We start from the raw sequence: 21,358 nt of genomic DNA on the forward strand, positions 1-21,358 counted from the left end.
GGGGCCTCCACCATGCTGAATAGAGCTCCATGGCAGAGCAGGAGGACTGTCCCACCGTGTTCCCCTCGAGGGGTTGAGACAGCACACCCCTAACCCACTTGCCCACATGGGGCAAGGGTTGTGACAGTGACTGGAGTCAAAGCCACAAGGATTATTTTTAAGTGTACGTGTTATTCACAGTCAGTGTATCTTAACTTCTCTCATCTGCGTGGAATTATTGTCCCTTTAAAATTTGAAACTTAGTACATTTTATTTCAAGATGACTTTACAAGGCCTTCTATGTGATATTAATTTCAACAGCCCTCTAATATTGCACAACAGTCATATGATCCAGTGTGTGTGTTTTATGAGACAGACATGACACATGAAAATTAAAAACAGGTCCTTTGTCTGGAATACAGAGAGGAACTTCAGGGGAAAAAAAGAAAAAACAATGAGCGCGCGTGCCCAGAGATCAGGGTGGAGGGAAAAGGGGAGGAAAAAACAGGATGAAACATCAGAGTCAGTTCACCCTGCCCAGAGTGAAAACAGCTTTCATCAGTATGAAAGACAATTAATTTGCATCAATTTACAGCACAATACAATAGAACTGTGCTGCTTCATTTCAGGACTGGCACTGGAAGTAAGGATTGCTATGCCTATAGACCAGTCCTTTATCAATAATTTACAATATTCCCTTCTGCAAGCAAAACTTTGTAATTGCCTTGCATTTCAAATGACATTTTCTATATGTATTAAATCCAAGGAGAGATACAGAGAATCAGGTTTTAAATGCGCAGGGTTTAACGTTTATTTTGTAACACATAATCTAAGCACTCAGTACCAACACAGAGGTATTTCCTATGGTCGACGGTATCCTTCTACATGTTCTGCTAGTCATGCAGGATTCAGAGGTATTTCAAATATATCAGCCCTGATCTGAATGCACCTCTCATTCACACTCACCCTCCAGATTGCATGACTGAACTATTTACAAGACCACCAGCAGTTGCAGTCATTTTGGTCTGTTGAACTTTGAATATATTTGTATGGCCGTGTATGCATCATACACTATACTGGGAACAGCACAGGCAGAGCAGGACACCTCTACCTGAGGAAGAGTGCACAGCAGATAACAGTCTGTGAGTTTTTGCAGAGGTCACAGCTGGAAAAATCTCTTTTGCTTTGTCTGGCCTGACATTACGAGCTGAGACAAAGAGGCTCCCTCTTTCAACCAAGCACATTTCCTCAGTCAAAGGTTTATAAAATTAGGTAATTTTACAAAGTTAGATAACACAGCAGGTGTTATATTTACAGCAATGTGAGCATGAACAGAAAGACCTGAGGTAATCAAATCTCATGCTTGAAGGATAAGAGGATTCATAAGATGATCACCAGCTGAGATCAGGCACAAGCTACTTTATCCTACACCCCTTTAGACACCAAGCAATTGGCCAGGTGAAGGCCCTGTCTTTTTGTTTACTTTTCAACTTCTTCTTCAAGGCACCCACTGCTGGAGGTCAAACACAGAACAAAATGACGACCCAGGTCCATTTGTTTTACCCCATTTAAGCGAGGTGTGGATGAGACACAAATATCTCAGCACGCAGAGACATGGGGAGACAAGCCTGGACTAGCCAAAATGCTTGTACTTCTCCATATATCTCAAACACATACCACAGGCTTACATGAAACAAAAAGCACTCCTCCAAACATGTGAATGATCCTTCACTTTTGTTCCCTCTCTCACTGGTAATATCCCTAGAGATAGTAACATTCTTGAGGTAAACATATGTTCCATTGTATGGAGATAGATTGTTTCTCAAATGAGTTCACCTCTGTGGGATTTTTTGGAACATGTAATTTTAAATTAATACCATCACATCCATATGCATTTTATGACAACCTCTCTTGAAAAACATATTTTTAAACATAGATGTTGATTTTATGAGGAACTGAATGCCAAGAAGTAAATAAGTATAAAAATATATAGCAAAAGAATAAAAACATTTCCTGTGAGTGAGAAAAGTCTTTGGAAACAAACTCCTAAGAGGCCATTTTTATAACTTCTGTTCTACAGACTACTCAGGACTTGCAACACACAGAACAACAATGGGCTATGCCTGTATGTGCAGTTACCCCAGCTGTAGTTGCAAGGGAGTATTTCGACCAGTAAACAACCACTACTGTGCCTGGTTGGCCTCTTTGCACACACAAATATCAAAAAATAAACAAATACCTCGAGAAGTATCTGATCACCATGAATTTTTAAACTGCCTTTCTCAGCTTTGCAGCTTCTTCTTTTGATACCTTTAATAAGCAATTTATCTTTGTTTCTTTTAATATCAAAAAAAAAACAGCCAAGGTCAGCAATCTGCTTGTCAAAGGTAAGCTATTTAACGGATAAAAAAGGAAAAAAACAAACAAGAGTCATAAAATGCAGTAGTACCCTTCAGCCAAATCCAACTACTACCAATATCAAAGGAATATTCATCATGAACTTCAATTAGGAATAAAAACTGTATCTAAAACTATGGTTAAAACAAGCAGCTTCTAGACAATGATAGAGCAGGGGAACTGACTGTATGAATAGGAAAAAATGTAAGCAAATTAACTTAATTGAATCTACATTCATTGATAACCAAGATCACCATTAAAATGCTTACTTCATACTCTCTGCTGCTGCTAGTGCAGAATATCACAGAATGATATAGACTGGTTTTTCTCATCCCAGAAAAGCAATCAATCTCTATTCCATCTAAAGAAAATGACAGTGAAATAAATGCAATAACCAATTTTCTTCATGGTACTCTGCAAAGGGGAACAAGAGGTCACCAAGATAGTATTATTTCTGCAGGCTTCAAAAGAAAAAAGGAAAATGATCCTTATAATGTTTGGAGTTTATTTTGGTTTTTTAAAACAAAATAAATTGGAAAATTGCTTGTTTAAGCCAAACTTTTGGAGAACTTGTTAAAGGACCATTCATAAATATGAAAGTAACATCTCCAGCCAATGCTACTTGCCCATGACAAATCTATATTGCTCACGGTCCTGCAAAAAATGTCTTGATCTGCTTTGAGGCAGGTGCTCATTTTAGTTGTCTTGAAGGATGCTAAAAATATCACCTAGTAAACTGAAATTGTTCTTGTGTGGATACAATCTTTCATGTCTATATCAAGCCCCCAGGAACTATATGAAACCTGATTAAACTTTGTGCTTAAATGTAGGCAAAGGTAAATATAACATCATCTGTCTTATCAAAAAAAATGAAAAGAGGGGGAGAAGGGGGCAATGTCCACTTCTGTCATCCCTCCATGTTGAAGTGAAGCAGGTAAATCAATTATTCTGATTCACCTTAACTTTGGTAAAATGAAATAACTTCATTTCTCTCCACAAGGAAACCATGAGGATTTACTCATGGTGTCAGTACCAGAGTCCTGCTATATATCCAGTATAAACAAGCATAATCACTCTCCTAGTTTTTCTGTACAGTCTTTACAAAATAATGCAGAGATGGCCAGGGTCTGTATCCTCAATGCAAAGTCTCAAATCTAAATGCAAGAAGTGGTTGGAACAGAAGATTTGTAGGGACACGCTTTTAACACTGCGAAATCTGCAACCATCCTCACACCCATCTCCTGCCCAAACCACTGACGGGTGGGCAAGATAACTGGACACAGGGAAAAATCAGGGATATAGGCATTATTCACTTTATAAGGGCATCAGAACAACAGTGGCCAATACTATCTTACCCTTCTTTTAGGTTTCGAAGGGAGAGAATGAAACACTGGATAAAGTTAATATATATTATCTGTGAGGAACACATGGCGTTCTGGGGAGTTTCATTTTCTACTAAGATCCAATCTGACAATTGGGAATAGCAGCCTGAGCCATATCTTTTTTTATATGCTGAACAAGCATCTTAAATATCTTATATACATGTTGATTATGTCAAACTGTTCCAGACATGAAAAGACCATATAGCTTGCTTTGTGCTATACAGCAATGGCCACAATCATTTATATGATCTGGACCCTCAGCAAAAGAAATTCGAAACAGATTTCACTTGGTAGAATATGAACAATATGTTTCCTATATTACACGAAATGCAGCTGGCTTTATATGTAACACTCCTCTCATCTTGGAGGAACTTATAACCGTGCTTTATATTGCAGTGGTGGGATATCAGAGCAATTCTACATGTTTAGTGCAGTTGCTGTGGAGTTATACTGCTATAAAATGGATAGAGAATTTGCTTATGCATATACAGCACTCTATTAAAAATATCTTTTAATATCTGTATAATCAGGCAGCACTTTCACCATCACCTGACACATGCACCCTAATACTTTTCATGTTATTCAGCTTGTCAGCTGTGGGAGAATTAATTGAAAAGATAGCCCTGAGACGTGAACCAACACACCAGCTTAACCAAACGCGAGGGTTAAACCACAGGGCATCTCCAGCTCATTCACAATGATGATCCTCATTTATACCTCCTGTCAGCTGCAAATAAAGAAACACTCTTTATACCTTGAGGCTACAGTCAGGCATGACTACAGAATAATTTGTCTATATACTGTCTGATTTCAACAGCAGCAATGAGATACTAGGCAACTAGGCAGTTTTTTCCTATTAATTCCCCGCTCCCCTTTCAACAACCTTCCTGAGTAGGAAAAAAATTTGTACAAGTCCTCATCACCCTGGAATCTTATAGAGAAAGGCTCTGTACTTTAGGGATGACATTTCTGACACCTCCCTTTCAACTACAGCCTGCACTCTCTCACACTTCCTTCCCACCCCACATGTGACATGGACTGAGCAAGACACCGAGCTCTCATCCAAGGGTCAGATCACACCACTGAGAAACTACTGGGTTAGCCACATATTTGCATGTTTTAATTGCACTTTCTTGGCCTTTAAAGACTACGATGGAAAACAGACAGTAGCTTGTTTTAAGTGGGTGCACACTTGAGAGAAAGTAGTGAAGGACATTTGCTCATTTTACACACCGGGTCAAATTTGGCACGCCTGCATTTTTGCACAGTCATGCTCTTAGAAGAAGAAAGCATTTATTAAAACAAACAAACAAACAAAATAATCCAGTCTCTCTTTTTTCTTGAGAAGGCAGCAAGGCTTTCTCTCATGTACTATGAAATGTCACTCTTTGTCTATGCACTTATACAAGAACACCAACAATTCACTTGAAGTAGAGAAGTCAATTAACATACAAATTACTTAATCCTTTGTAGTTGTCCTTCACGTAATAAACAAATCTTATGTCTATCCTCTACACTGTTTAAAGGATGTTCTAAAATGTACTACATAACCATAGCTGTAATTTTTGTTTTATTTTAGGTTCCCTTCTGAGAGAAGGTAGTGCTGCCTTGCAAAGACAGATAGGATGGGACAGAACTGATTCACTCTGCAGCTACAGATTAGTCACTTAAACCTCCCCGATTTCCAGTCTGCCCATGTGTATAATGGTGCAGCTCTACCCAGGATTGTTAGAAGGATTAACTAAGTGACACTGAAAGGCTTTGAGACCTGCTCAGTGAAAATTATTTCTATAAAAGTGCATATGCATAAAGTGCTAATCGATGCCAGCTGGCCTTTCATCCTGGGCAGCAAAACCAGCTTCCTACCACACACATTTCCTTTAGTGGGCACCAGCGGCATATTTTTTCCTTTCTAAATTCCTGGGGTTTGCCTTAAAACACACAAACCATTTGATTTTCAGGAATACTGCATTATGAGATTGATGCAATAACGTATTTCAGCGATTACCTTGATTAACCCTGCACAGGCAATAAGTGTAAACATTGTAACACCCTTCAAACTGAGAAATGAGCCCTATTTGCAGTGCACAGCTCTAGATTCAGCAATTTACATCTTAGAGAGTCTGCAGTGTCCTGTTCATTTCCTATACAAACCTGACAATCGATTTACAATGGCCCTTGAAACAAAGCAGAAAGCTGCTGTTCCTGGACTGGCCTTATATGACAAGGCAGCGTGAAATAAAGATATATAAGTAATTATTTTTCATTTGATTTTCCCTCTGTGCTGCAAGCAACAGTGTTTTCTGGAGCCCCTCCCTCAGCTGCAGAAACTTGGATGTGCTCCACCTGTTTATGTTTGCTGATAGACGCCAGAGGAATTTTCACTTCATCTGTTTTACAGATGCTCAGACTCTTTTCTCAAGACACATCATACAAAAATGTCTCCAAAATAATTAGCAGGATTTTAGTCAGCATGACTGTGATGGCTGCATGTAAGGTAAAGCTCAGACAGCTCTTAAGAAATTGAAGCTCTGGAATGAGTGTCTGGGACCTTAACAGCACTCATTTAAATCTTACTGCATGACACATTTATAGTTTTTCATGTAGTCAAAAGGGCAAAGGGGTTGGTATGCAGAAAGCTGCTACAATGTGAGAAACATCATGAACTTCTCTAACCTCTTGTACTTATATGGACATGAAGGTAATTGCTAACAAAGAACAAACATGCAACCTAACTCAAGGAAGGGGGGAAAATTACAGAAATATCTCTGTAATCGTCATTTCTGTGTCTCACTTCAAAATAAAACTCATTGTCTTACTGAGGAGTTAATTGGAAAAAAAATTATACCATAAAATATGTTGCAAAGTAGTATTATAATTTTTAATTGAAAGATGCCCCTCCTTTGGCCATTTGCCTCACAGTGCAAATGTCAAGTAGGGCTCTTAACCATTCTAAGCCTGCTCTTCACCTGTCCCCAGCAAGGCCCCCATCAGCCAGTCGTCCCATACAGAGCCACAGGCAGAAGATGACAACTTGACTGCAAAATGAGGGCAGGCTAACAAATCCAAAGAGACAGCAAGAGTGCCTCATGATGGTTCACAAGGCTCACTCTACCAAGTCCAGGTGATAAATTATCTAAACTTCTGAGGTTGCACACTAGACTCTCAGAGAGTCCTCTAGTGTCACAGTGGAGGACTTTAATTGAAATCCTTTTGTCTAAAATGATAGGAATTTAATTTCCACTGCATAAACTCTTGATGAGAGTATTTTAAATGACCATAAGTCACCAGTGTCTGATTTCAGTCCTATGGTGACATTCGAGTGTCCTTGAGAGGGTCAGCAGGGGGGATTTAAGGAACAGGATGGCTGTTCTGGCCAAAGCCATTTTTGGGCTTTTGGTTTCTTTTGTTCCTTTTTGGAAGCAGGAAGGGCTTACTGCCATTGGCTAAGTTATCAAGATGACAAAGGCTCAGAAAAGCTGTGGGTGCTCACACCACAGCCCTCAGGCACAGCCAGCTGCCCATTTTGGAGATGGTGAGACATTTGGGAGCACACACGGGAGCCTCAGGACTTGTCCCATACTGGCTCTGGCCCCTTGCTGTGGGCACTGCCAGGGCCAGGGGCAGAGCCCTGAATCAGGGAGCAGAGGCCAGCAAGGGCACTTGAGACCAGGACAATGTGGACATGTCCTCACTCTCCTCCAAACCCAGATGGCAGCAAGGACCACCCAGCCCCAAAGGATCCTGGAGGTGGAGAACACACAAAAAACATTCCCACTCCACTTGACAGGACCAGGAGCCACCAAAGAACAGCAGACTCGTCATAGCCCCACCACAGCCCAGAGGCAGAGCCCAGGGAATAGCCCCGGGTGTAGGGAGGTGACAGCCATGCTGGGCCTGGGGTAAGCATCCCAGGGAGGCACAGAGACATCCCAAATCTGTGGTCTGTTCAATTCCTATTTAATTTATTTATTTATTTAACCCAGGTTCACTCACCTGTGACCGTACCACATACAGAACCTGAGAAGCTGACACAACTGCAGCTGCTGAGCAGGACCAGGACAGAGAAATCCCACCACATGTTTTCCTGGCCAGCTCTTATTTAGTGCCCCACGAACAAAACCATACAAAAGGACCACATTTGGACCTTAGGTAAACATGTACAAGAGCATTCTGTGGTGCAACACAGCAGTGTCAGGCAGCCGCAGCCGTGCCCAAAGCAGTCAGGGCTGGGCGGGCAGTCACATCAGTGAGTTCCTTGGAGGCTGTAACCACTCAAAGAAACTCCATCAGAGGCCACACAGCACCACCCAGCCAAGTAATGCTCAGCAGCTGCTGTGGTGCCATTCAGGCCCCTCGCCCCCAGTGGCAGCCAGGCCGGGAGCTGGGATGCAGAGACATGCACAACCACAGCGGTGGAGCAGCATGGAGCTGTCACTAGAGATGTGCCTCCCACTCCAGCCAACACTCACCCAATGCCCGTCTTAAACCCCCCTTCAGAGCACAGCTACAGCAATAGTCATACACCAGTCCTTTGTTTGGGGACAAATTCCACCCTGAAGACACACACTGTCTGCATAAAATTGATAACATTGAACAAAAATCTATATACACAGATTAGGAAAGTCTTCCAGAACAAAAACCTTAGAGCGGCTCATCAGTAAGTCACTGGTAATTAAAGTTATTCAGTTTATGCTAAGTATAAGAAAGTGCTGTGAACTGTCCAAACTTAAATTATATATACAATAAATTTCTTAGATGTATATCTATCTTAGATATATTTCCCACTTGAGAAGGCAGAGTGACACCGTTTATTTAGCCTTGTATGAAGACCTTCAAATGCAACTCGAGGCAAAGCTCTGGGGTGAAAACACACCTTTCTTTAAATCATTATAAGCTGTTTCATAAAAATAATTTCAAGAATTACTTAATATTTTTAGCATTTCTGCCTAATAACAAATGACAAACAGCACTAGTTCCCATATGTTGTACTCAATTACTTTGATTTCATTAACAGACTGCTTTCAATCATTAGGAATTCCAAGCCACATGCCAAACTAGAAGGCCAATTTCTTAGATGATATAACTTAACATGGCAGTTCAGTCAAAGGAAGTATGCCAATTTATACCATTGCAAAGCCAACCCAAGAACTGCATCCCATTAACGATGATTCCCATAGGGATTCTGACCACTGTGGTTACAAATAGCTGACAAAGCTGAAGTGCATTATTGCACTATTTGTAAGAATGAGTCAGACATCAGCACGAGGCAATTACTCCCAGCCTACAAATAATTCAGTCAAAAAATGGGCTTCTATAAAGAACTGGAACCAATCTGTTTTCTGCCCATCCTGTCCCAGAAGATACTCAGAATCAACTTCAATGACATTCTCAAAATAATCACAACACACATGCATTATCTTACCTTATTTCATTTTGTACTTTCCTTATCATCTCTCCCAATTTACTGCTCAACTACACCAGGCTTTACAAAGATCCTTCTCTAATCTTGGAGATATTAATTTAATTTTGTTTCTGGCTTGAAGTTTTCTTTTCTCCCTGCTATTGAAAAATAAATTGGGGGATGGGGGAAACACACAACAAATAGTGAAATAAAACAAGTTCCTGAGGATGAAAAAAATCCCACTGAATAACGACTCATTCACAAATCTTTCTCAGCAAACAGTTCAACAGATCTTCAGTGAAATTTCTAAAAGTGAAGTTATAAAGATATTTTCAACTTGCTCTTCTTCCAAAATTTACTCATTTAAGTTAAAGTAGCTTCCTTCTACTTTAAATGTTTGTGTATGGGCATCTATTTAAATGTAAGATCATCTACATCCCAAGTTTGGGCATCTATTAAATGTAAAATCATCTACATCCCAAGTTTGGGATTATAAAGTGCAGGTCACTGCCATGCCATTTAAATCTTGAGAGCACTTTAATCAGAAGATCATGTCACCATGGCTTTAGAGGTGAAAAAAACCTGAAGAGCATAATGAATTAAGACCATCTCTTAGCTGATTAACTCAGTAATTATTTTTCCTCAGTGTGCTATGCTCTAGCAGTCAGAAAGCATCCCTGATATCTAACAGGCAAATGAACACCAGCTTTTAAACAGAGATAGACCATACCCTCGGTGGGTATCAAACAGTATTCTGTTCCATCAAAGTTAACAGGACACTACCAATTCAACATTAGTTTTTCATTTACTGATAAAACATGATAAACTTAATTCCAGATTTACATTGCTGCAAAATTCAGTTTCTTACTTCTGTGGCAACATGTATCATTTAATAGGATCTTGCTGTGAAATTACTATAAGTGAGTACCAAAGATTCCTGGGTTAGTAGTACAAGGGAAGTTCTTAACTGAGGAGTACTCACTCATTTTCCAAACCAGACTGTAAACTTTAAAATTTATCTGTCTCCTTTCTTAAAGAAAACAAACAAACAAACAAAAAACCACCCTCATATTTCTGTTGCAGTTGTTATCCCTATGCAACCTAGAATCACAGAGAAGAAAGCTTATTGAATTTCCACAAGCCTGAAATCAAATATTCCCAATAGTTTACAATAAATCAGCAATAGATAACATACACCAACACTTAAAGTTGCCCAGAAGCATTGTAATGGTTATTGTTATGAACTTTTAATTAACTATCCAAAAAGAAGATCCTTTAATGAAATAAAAAAGATGTTATTAGTCTCAGACGCTGACATTCAACCCCTGGAATGGAAAAATTTCTTTCCTTTTCTGAGCTAATGTATTTATACATCACATTACATCGCAGACTATACTGCAACAGTACAAGGATTACTTCTGGGACCAGCTGAAACAGAGGTGGCACAGAGAACCTTCTTTTCTCTGATGAAATAATGTATTTTCGACTGCAACATTAATCTACATTCCAGCAGCCTGTGCACATATGAACATAGCCAATGGTACCTCATCTACAGAAGAATGGATGTGTAATCCAATTTCAGCCTCCTTCTTTGCCAACGTCATTTGCTCCAGTGGGAAGCTTTCAGCACACAGGATTGGCCCCAAAATAAGAACTGCAGGGTTTGGGCACAGTACAGCTGTAAGCAGAGATTACAAATTCCCAAGAAGGCTCATGTTGGCTCAGACTAGCCTGAGCAGTGGGTACCCAGTGCCAAATGCAAATTTTGCAGTATTCTAATGGAAATCAAAGAAACAATATCCATGGCTTCAGGGGAAGAGCCACACAGAATACCTTCACAGAATAAGCACACATGTCTTTGTTGTGAAAATGCACAAGAAAAAAGATCTGCCAACACCTCTCCCAGCACATTTCACGTGCAACAATACCAGGGAGCAACAGCCACAGAACCAGAAGTTCTTTGATTTTGTTGAGGAATAACTTCATGTGCTATGAAGGAAGGGTGCCTCCTCCTCCTGGGAGTCAGCTCACAGCAGGGTCTGTATTCCCCAAGGGCCAGGGACAAGCAGCGGCTTCCCTGTGCTCTCCAGCAACACAAATCACAGCTCCATCCCTAAACTGCGACAGCTGCACCAAGATGGAAATATTTCTCAAGGACACCCTAGAACAAAACAGTTGACAGTGACTGCAGCATCTGCTCGGCGTAACCAACATAATAAATTTCAATCTAATTTTAATTTTTATGTGTCTAAAGCTATTAGGCCTTAGATATTTGAACCTTATTATGGAAGCAATTAGCTCCTATGACCAGAAGGCTTTGCCTCAGCAATTGTGATGAGCACAATATTTTCTACAGCATAAATAATAAATACCCTGACACATCTGTAACTATCTAGGACCTTACAATTGCCACTGTGCTTCATACTGGTATCCTGGCTTTGTGCCAGACCACAAAAGCTAGAACTTATTGGCATACATTATATGACATTGTATATTTGTGTAATTGAAGATTATCTCCTAATGTATTCTGTAAATTTAGAATTTCAAACTTTAAATATTTCCTGCTGTAAAGAGATTAAAATGGCTTTTAATATTTAAATATTCTTTCAGAGAAAACTATTTTGGTATGTTATCTCCTACAAAGATAGCTATAATTAAACAACAGCTCCAAGTACCCTGAAAAGTGGTATTTCTAGAACTGACAAAAAACCTTCCATTTGTGTTTCAAGATACCGAAGTATTCCGTGGAGTTTAATGCATCAAAGGAATTTCATTAATATATATTGCTTTTTAGTACCTTCATTCAGTGCATTACTACTTAATAGAAGTATGCATTTTAATTCTCAGCATCTTTTTCAGTTTTCCCCTATAGTGTATTCTAGCCTCAGCATAGTGTGCCCACACCAAAGCCTTCCCCTGAGCTTTGGTGAGCTGATCTGACCTCTGCAAACAGGGCTGCTGGCACAGAACAGCAGCTGAACAGCAGGGGACAACAGAGCTGTTTAGAAGGTGTTCAGGGATCTTTCTGGTTGAGAAATACTACAGACGTACAAATGATACACAGTAAAGAGCAACTGAGCGTTCACCAGCACACAGTGCCTGGTTCCTCAGTACCTCTCAAGTTTCCCACTTGCTTTTACAAGCAAAGGCGGAAATTCAGAAACAGACTGTGCTCATTCTCCACCAAGCCACAGGGAGCATTTTTAATTCCTATATGGTGGCATTTTACACTGTGCTCTTTGAATGTCAGTCACTCTCTCCTCCATAACTAAATCAAACACAAATGGTTTAATGCCTTTTTTTACATTAAGAGGTTTGATTTAGGTTATCTCTACTGATAAACACCATTAGCAAACAAAATTAGGGGCTGATGATTTCCAATTCAAGCTTTTTGGTGAATCAAAGACAACTAATAATGTCAAAGCTCTAAAGCTAAAGGAAGTGCTAGATTCCAACCAAAGAGATTTTATGTTTAGGTTAAAAACTTTTTCCCAGGTTCCATATCATGCATTGACACCCATTTTTTTCACTGGGACACATTGCATCCACTACATGGACATAACTACAGAAATAAGAAGAAATGTAAGGTACACAATGGTAGTGCAGTCAATACAATACATGTACCAAGGGGAGTAAAGCACAAGAAGCTAATAGATACTATGATTTTCAATATCTTTTCATTTTCAAGGGAGTTGTGTTGTTTAGGGGTTATTTTCTGCAATTTACTGCCAAGCAAAACGGGCTTGGACACACATATATCTGAGCAAAGTCTGGCTTACCTGCTGCAACATTTCCGCTCCTATTTCTTCAAGCAAGACAAAGCAGTGCTGGGAACTCAAAATGCAAATTCTGGGACTACTACCCTTGCTCTGAGGAATAACTGAGGAGAATTGCTTAACACTAATTGTCAGGTCCTGGAGGAAGATCTCTCTTCCCAGGGGACAGGTCTGCAGGGGCCACAATAACTGGAAATCTTCCCATTCAGCCCAAGGATCAGGGGACACAATCTCTAGTCCTGAGATGGTGCGCGCGCACACACACACACACACACACACACACCCCTATTTTCATTGCACACATCTCTATGAAACCCAACTCATTCCCTAATTTTCCTGACAAAATGTCCAGCTCCCTCCCTCTTGAGGTAATCCTAAAGGGAACTACAGGGAAAAGATCTTGCACCCAGGGTAGTTCCTGCATGTTGACCACAAAGATACAGGGCAGCTCCCAGAAATCCCGCTGTCCTCCCTGTCACCAGTGCTCTCCTCACAAGGTGATGGTCTTATTCCTTTTATGGAACTCTTTAAAATAGTTTCAGACACATTTTCATAAAGAAAATCAAAAAGTAAACGGAAAAAGGTGAAACTGTTTTCCTTTAATTAATATACAAATATTCAGAGCAGTTACTTCACCACATGCAGAAAACAGACATATACTTTCTCCTATAAAAGATAGTTAAAGCTGAAACATGAAGCTGACTACAATACATGATCATTTTTAGATGGGATGTAAGAACTTCCTGAATAACAAAATGCCCTTTACTTGAACCATGGCTTGAAAAATGTCACCAGTGCAAATGCTAAGAAAAAAACAAATACCATCAACATATCTGACAGAACATAGGACATAACTTCCACTGCTCTCAGCATACATTATTCTTACAATGCCACTTGACTAGTAAGTAAATAAAATTATGCCAAAATACATCCAATACAGCAAAACTGAACACTGCAAAAGATCCTATTTAAAGCAGGCTCAGTTAAATATTAATTCAATTGCTTTACCCAATTTATATTCTCCACCTAAGACTCCTGGACTTCAGGAAATGAAGCATTACGATGCTTTTAACAATATTCTGCACTTGCATCTACCCTTCATGTTTCTATTAGCTCCTCTGCACACATTTAAGGTATAAATTCTCACTGATATAAATGGGCTTTCCATGCATGAAATTAAAAGAAATCATATGCAAGAGAGACTCTCTCTGAAGCTGAGAGCAGCCAGTGCCAAGCCCTGTGCAGTGCGTGCTGCCTGAGGGCTCTGCTGTCAGCATGGCTCATCCCACCGTGCTCACAGTGGGGCCCACGGCAAAGCTCTCATTAGCTTCAGAGGTGCAAGGCAGCACCTCACCATCCATACAGTCATGTTTGGAAACGAATGAGCACATGCAACTCTCCATTTTCAACATTGGAACAATATTCGATCAATACAGTCACGTGCAAGATTTCTGCAAGCATTTTCCTCTTCCACAACTTCAGGATTTATTTTTTTTTTTCATTTCTGTAACACTACACAAAGAAAAATTAAATAACATACTTCATCTTCATAGCATACTTGTTGGGGCATTAGTTTCACCTTTGGAAATCGTGTCATTTGAGCATCTATATCTCTCACCAGTTAGAACTATATCTAAATATACTGAAGCTACTAAGATTTGCCCAATGCAAGAGTTCACATGTATCCTTTTGCTTCATTTCATAAGGGGAAAAAGAAGAAGAAAACGAGCTCTCAGTTCACAGTACAAAATATGTAATGCTTAAGGATAACAATAGAAGGCCTTTAATGAAGCCAGAATAAGCTCTGTGCTTCCCACTCACATTAAACAAGGCAGAAAACAGTAGGCTCGGGAGTGATGGTACAGTTTAGCTTGTCTCACTTGTTTAAATTGTTTCTTTATTGATGTTAATGGCCATCTTAATATTACAGGCCTACAAAATGATAATGAAGACCAGGCAGCCAGTGGGAGTTGTATTTACAGCTGGATAAATCTGCACTCAAAACAACCATTCTTGACCCTTCTGTAGATGCAAAGAGAACATTTTTAATAAGCTTTATAAAGATAAAGTGAGGTGGTTTTAAGAATATGTGCAGCTTCCAATCAGCTGTGGCTTCAGTAGCCAAAAGAGTAATAAATGTTCAACAGAAGTAGGCTTTTTAAATTACTTATGGAAATTTAAGTAAAACAGTAGATTGTTAACTACCCATTTCTGTCATCTGAATTTTACCATCCCAAAAAGTCTATGGATGCATTTTCAGCCCTTTAGAGTCAACAGGACAGCAAAAACAGGAAAGAACACATCGGTCTCTGGGTATTGAAATGAGAGACAGCCTTCTGTGCCTTCAGACATTAATTTTGTCTGATTCAGTATCAAGACACACAAAACCAACCCATAACAGCAGCACAGTAGCAGTGCAGCAGAGGGGAGCCATTTGTCTAGAGGTCAGCTGGCCAGAACAAGAATTTAGGGGTTGGGGAGCAACAAAGGGGCAGAGAAATGAGGCTGGTGTTGTCGCCACCAAAACTGTGCTGCATAGGGTGCTGGGCTGCATGAAGCTGGAAAGATGGTTCCTCAATTTGGACATTTTCTGAATGTTGAAGGGCTCCCAGACACAGTAGATGGGGAGCATGCTGTCCCCTGAAAGCTAAAGTGACAACATATTTGGCCACCGCCATGGCTGTGCTGATTAGGATGGGGCACTAGGGTGGCAGAGGTTGCATAGGCCAGAAATGCTGGGCAAAACATCTTGGGAAAGTCTGATCTAGAGGGAAAAAAAGCCAAAGAACAACACTAAGTTTTAAAAGTGCAATGACCAATAAAAGCAACAACACAGCATTACTAAATTTGCTGTAGAGACATCTAGGGTAGAGTAGAAATGGGGTATTTTGCAAGTATGCAGCAAGAGAGTCCTGGTGCAAGGCCTTTGCAATTAAAATTAACAAGGCAGAAAACCAAAAATAGGCAGTAATATCCAAGCAGACATTATTCCTAAATGACTCTCTTACACAAGGAATTAGAATCAGGCTTAGCAAGGCAATTTAAAGACAATGTTTTATTTCTTTAATATGTACCCCAATAAGAAACATTGTATTTCTATAGATCCTAACAGAATCACAATCAACATTACTCCCTATTCACCCTATAAGCTTACTGCAAGCCTTTCCCTTGCAGACTAACTTCCAGGCTCTGCTATGCTGGGGTACATCCCATTGCTCAAAGCACGTTGGGACAGTTTCACATGCAGGGAGAATGATTAGTGGGGCCCACAGGTGATGGAATTGTCTCTAATGATGGAAGTGAGTTTTGAGAAAAATGGGAGAAAAAGAGACAAAGGGAAAATGAAAATTGTAGGCCGCAGCAAGCAAGGCCAGGAGAAGAGCAGCAACAAGGGCAACAGGCTGCTCCAGTGGCTTGCCTGAAGGGGCCAGAGCTGCAGCTGCAGGAGAGCAAGGGCAGACACAGGTAAGGAAGGGCCCCTCAAATGGTTCCCAGTTCTCCCAGAAAACACCTCGAATCCAGTTCATAGACTGACATAAGTGTAACAGCACCAGACGTACCCCAGAGGTGCAATGGTCAAAGCTGGGTACCCAACTGCTGACACTACACGGTGCCAGGGAAGCCCAGCTGCAGCACAGCCCCATTGTGGTCACCAGCCTGCAGCCAGCCTAGTACAGGAACCACTTTCTTTTTGCCTCAGGAGTGAAGCTATTAAGCTTTTCTGAAAGACAAACTCCATTTATTTACATTACTTCTTGGCTATTTTTAAATCTGTATCAGCATGTGCAAGACTTGATTTTAAAACACCATCACCACTCTAATGCCATTGATACAAACTTTTAAACAAGACTTTCATCAATCTTTACCTAAGACACACCATGACAGAAGTTTCAACATCGTACCTTCCATAAAGCTTGAATTAATAATTTCACCAAGTCAATCCAATATGACAGGCAAGTAACAAGTATCATTCCTGCAAACACCATATCATTAAAATATATTTTCACCCTTAATAAAAGCTACTCTTAAAAATGCAATTATTTGCACTGTTTATGTTCCTCTCATCTCAGCCTCCCAGGCTGCTGAGAAAAGCTTGTACACTGGTGAGAACTGGAGGAATGAGATTGCCTGACCCAGGGAAGCTACTGACTATTCAGCACTGACTTCACTTTGAGGAGCCTTCCAATAGAAAGGGAAAAAAAAAATTAAACATACTACACCACTTCAAAAATCACAGACAGCATTTTTAACCTCTGTCCTTTTACATTACTGCAGCAGTGTCTGGAAAAGCTAAAGCAGGAGAGAGAGAGAGCCATTTAGGCAGCTCCCTTTGTGCCACCACCATGGCTCAAAGGGACAGAAATCAAGAAACATTAGAATCAGTGTAAGCCAATTAGGACATTAAGTAAGAATAAAACATGCAGAACTTAAACAAAATCTGTTAAAAGGCATGGAGAAAGCATGCATTTCTGAGCAGAGAGTAACTTATTTTCTGGAGATAATCCAGAGTTTGGGTTTCCATCTGGCAGAACTTGTGATAAGGGATGAGGAAGTTATCACCTGAAACACAAGAGTACACATTTGATATAAAAGACCTACAAGCAGAACAGCCACAGACTAATCAAAATCCTTAGGATCTGAACAATAATGGACACATTTTTATATACAGACATCTAAGTCATACTCATACCCATATAGAAAACATGCTCTATTAAAATAAAATCAAATTAGGAACCTGGGATTGAAAGTGTATTCCAGGTAGTGAGAACAAAAGATTTATTCTCACTTTTTTTAGTCCTTCCCCAGCAATGGGTGGTTTAGGTTAAGCTTAGTCTTGCCATTTACAGATATACAATAAACCAGTTGGTTTTTTTCATTCTTCAGAGCAGCTGCCAACCTTAACACTTGGTGGCCCAGTATTCACAAATGCCATGCCTCTTGCAGGGAAATGGCAGGATGCACAAGAGTACCAACCACGACTCCTAGAGAGATGACAACCCTCTGGGCACTGCATCCCACTGCCCTGCCCCGGCAGGTTCGGCTGAAAGAGGACAGGAAGCTGCAGTTCCTCTGGGGCCAGAGACCCGCCTCTCATCTGACATTCACCATGGTTCAAAGAAAAGCAAATGACCCCCAAGGAAAAACAGAGTCTGAGTGCTTTATTGTACCTAGAAATCCTGCTCTGGTTTAGGCTGAGTGGGGCTGCAACAGTACAAACCCCAGGGCGCACAGCTGTCTCTCCCCATTTGCAAGCAGGACTGGTAGGGAAAGGAGGGAAAGGGAGGCAAGAAGGTGTCCTTTGGGAACTACAGCCTCGAGTCAACCTGTCTGACTGAGCAAACTCCAAAATATTTTTGCCTAAAGCTCTGTGCTGCAAACCTATGCTAATACTATCCATTTCTCATGCTTGGGGAAATCATGCCCACACGTCTAGAAGGGTGGGAACGGCGACAGCACAGACAACCCAAGCAGGCAGATCCAGACATGCAGTTCCAGGAGGAATGAGTCTTAAGCCTTCTGCTGTAAGTAAAAAATATATTTTAGGAAACATGATGGCAAAAAAGTTGTGTCAGATCTGAAATTGAGTAGGAAAGAGAAGCTCTCAATTTGTTCAATTATTTAACTTTCCAGATTTGGTGGGGGTTCCCCCTAGATTACTTCAAGCAAGACATTTCTCTGCTATTTTTAAAACTATCCCATTCAATTAGAGAACGAGATTAGATGTCAGCAAGAAAGTTTTGTTTCTTCAGGATTCAATAGTTAACTCAAAATGAAAGCAAAAAGAGAAGTCTGATGAAAGGACAAGGAAAAGAGCAATCACAGAAGGAAACCAGTGCCCAGACATCTGAAGAGCAAAGCAATTGCTTGTGTCAAGTTCCCATAACAAGATGGTGCCAGCTGAGGCTTATGTTAAAACTGTGCAATAAAATTAGATGTCTGGAGCCTCTGTCAGAAGAATGATGCTATCTCATTAATGGGATTACATAGAAAAATTGGAGGGATTTCAGTCAAGAGGAATAAAACGATTAAGGATCAAAAGAATGTGACTCATGAAAGCAAGTAAAAACTGGATGCTGCACTCTTGCCTGAGAAGCCCATGTCTCAGAACCAAAGAGGCTTGGTGGTACCAGTGACACCACAGCATCTACCCCCTTACATCTGGAATAACAGGAGTAGATCAGATCCCATGGAGAAAAATCTCATATTATAAAATCCTAGTTTTGTTACAGCAACATTATTATTGTATCACTCAGTAAGAAACTAATAATCAGAAGAGAAAGAGGTGAGGAAGGCTAATTACCTATAAACAGCTGGCAGATACAAGCCCCATAAGAGAAGAACACATTTAGTGAGGAAAAGGGCAGAGAGGGAAGAAAGAAAGAGGTTGTGACTACAGAAACTGGGTAAAAACAAAGCCTTAGAACAGGAGAGGATTTCTTAGCCACAGCAACAACATATATGTGCAGTCACCTTCCTAAGGAGGGTACTGAAAATCACAACTGCTGAATCACCTGAAGAGGGGCTGGCTACTACCCCAAAAACATCATCATGAGACTCCAGCATTGACATAAGCTACAGGGGAAGAGGAGAAGGCAAAACAGTGCAAGAAGGAAAATGGGAGTGTTGTGGTAGCAGATGTTCCCTAGTCACAACTACTATGTTACACTGCAGGAAAAATAAATGAATAAATAAAAGAGATCTAAATATAGAATGAGATTCTCTTCACTGAGGCGTTCAACATCTCTCTGCAATTCATCTTTTCCAATCGAAGGACTGTAGGTTAAGTAAAAAGGTTCATTTAAATTCTACACACATTCACAAAGATAAACTGATTTCAGAAAGCATTATTATGTCTGAACTCTCTCACTAGGGGTGAAAGCCAGATACTTTGTGAATCATTTTGATCATAGCTAATATTCTCTAAAAATTCATTAGATGTCAACATAAAGGACAAAAGACATCACCATGGAAAAGCAGATGATACGAGCTACCATACAAAGCACATTAGGGTCACTTCCTCTGCATCAGCACAGGGAAGCACTGCTCCAACACCCAGCAGCAGTCTTGTTCTTGGCTATTGTGACAGGCAAAAAGTCAAACAAAAATGACACTTCCCAAGAAGAAACTTTTCTGAGGAAGTGCCAAACCTGGGAGTACCCAGGTACCGTATGCCAAGAGAAGCAGGGGAACACACCATAAAGCAATTTCTTCCAACCTCATCTCACATCAGACCCCCCAGCAAGGAAGAGCATGTGTGCACACATTTGTGCATACACACTGCCAGGGCAGGGGTTTAGGACATGTAATTGCACTGTGGACCTTATCCAGTATATGCAGCAGCAGGCAATGGCTCTTCTAGAGTTCACACTTTACAGAGCTGTGGAGGCTGAAGCCCAGTTCTCTCCATTTTTACTAAGACCCTCAAGGGCATATATCCCAGTAGGGTGGATACTCCCTACAACTGACAGCCAGGCTGGATAAAGGGGAATCAGTTGCCAAGCCCTGACGGGCAGCACAGGCCAAACTGGTACCCAGCTCAGTCTACAAGGCCGCCCACAGCTCTGCAAGGCTGGGTGAGCTCTGCAATCAAGGAAAATGGCTCCAACAGAAGATGCAAACAGAGCAGATTTGTTTGCTATTTTTATATGGTTTCTTACCACAAAAGAACACACTGAAAGCTCTTAAGCCATTAAACTTTTAAAAAGAGGAATAGCTTTTTTAGAAGCTGTGCTTTGATGTAACTGGGCAAAATCATCTTGTTGCTTAACCAAATCAAGACCTAAGTCTCCCACTTCTTTTTTTATCTTACTTTAAAAAACAAAACAAAACAAACAAAAAAAAACCCAACCAACCAAACAAAAACAGGCTCATACCCCCCAAAAAACTAACCTCAAGTTTTTAGCTCTTGCAGAAATAATGCCTGTGTTTAAAACAAGCAGTGCTCATTACAGGCTGTTAGAAATCCTCCACAATTTGCATCATGGCACATAACCCAAATCTTTTCCTCCTGAAACCCAAAATTTCTGGTCAGAAATTCTAAATTACTTTTTTGATTCAGAAGCTTTATAGTAATAGTAGCACATAATGGGGTTTCCAGAACAACAACAACGACCATGTTGGTTACTCTGGGCTCTTTGGAGCTTTCACAAACACATGGGACACTTCCACAGTGTTCTCATTCCTTAAGTTTATACTTCCAAGTACCTTGCATCCAGTGTGAGTCCGGGTCTTCATGAGGGGAGTTGTGGTGCACAGCTCAATGGCTTCTGGTTCGTGGAAGATCACTGTTGGGAGAGGCTCTTTACGGAGAGTTAGGACATTCAACTTAGTCTTTAACATGGTCTGAAAGTGCTAAACAGAAAAAGAAAAGAAATTATCTCCAGTTATAGTGCAGAAAAATGAGAGTTAATAGTTGGATG

The 21,358-nt window shown here is 40.5% G+C and overlaps 1 protein-coding gene across 4 annotated transcripts in view; it reads right to left on the reverse strand.

Moving 5' to 3' along the window:
• The window catches only part of PID1 (phosphotyrosine interaction domain containing 1), an 86,283-nt gene that overhangs the window by 32,194 nt on the left and 32,731 nt on the right, over window positions 1-21,358 (reverse strand). For all 4 annotated transcript variants that reach the window (XM_017822436.1, XM_017822438.1, XM_017822437.1 and 1 more), the window contains exon 2: window positions 21,144-21,290. In XM_017822436.1, coding sequence (XP_017677925.1) covers window positions 21,144-21,290 — 147 coding nt within the window. The remainder of the gene's footprint in view (window positions 1-21,143; window positions 21,291-21,358) is intronic.

This window comes from Lepidothrix coronata, unplaced genomic scaffold (genome assembly GCF_001604755.1).
Source record: "Lepidothrix coronata isolate B3197 unplaced genomic scaffold, Lepidothrix_coronata-1.0 Scaffold97, whole genome shotgun sequence".
Classification (NCBI taxonomy): domain Eukaryota; kingdom Metazoa; phylum Chordata; class Aves; order Passeriformes; family Pipridae; genus Lepidothrix; species Lepidothrix coronata.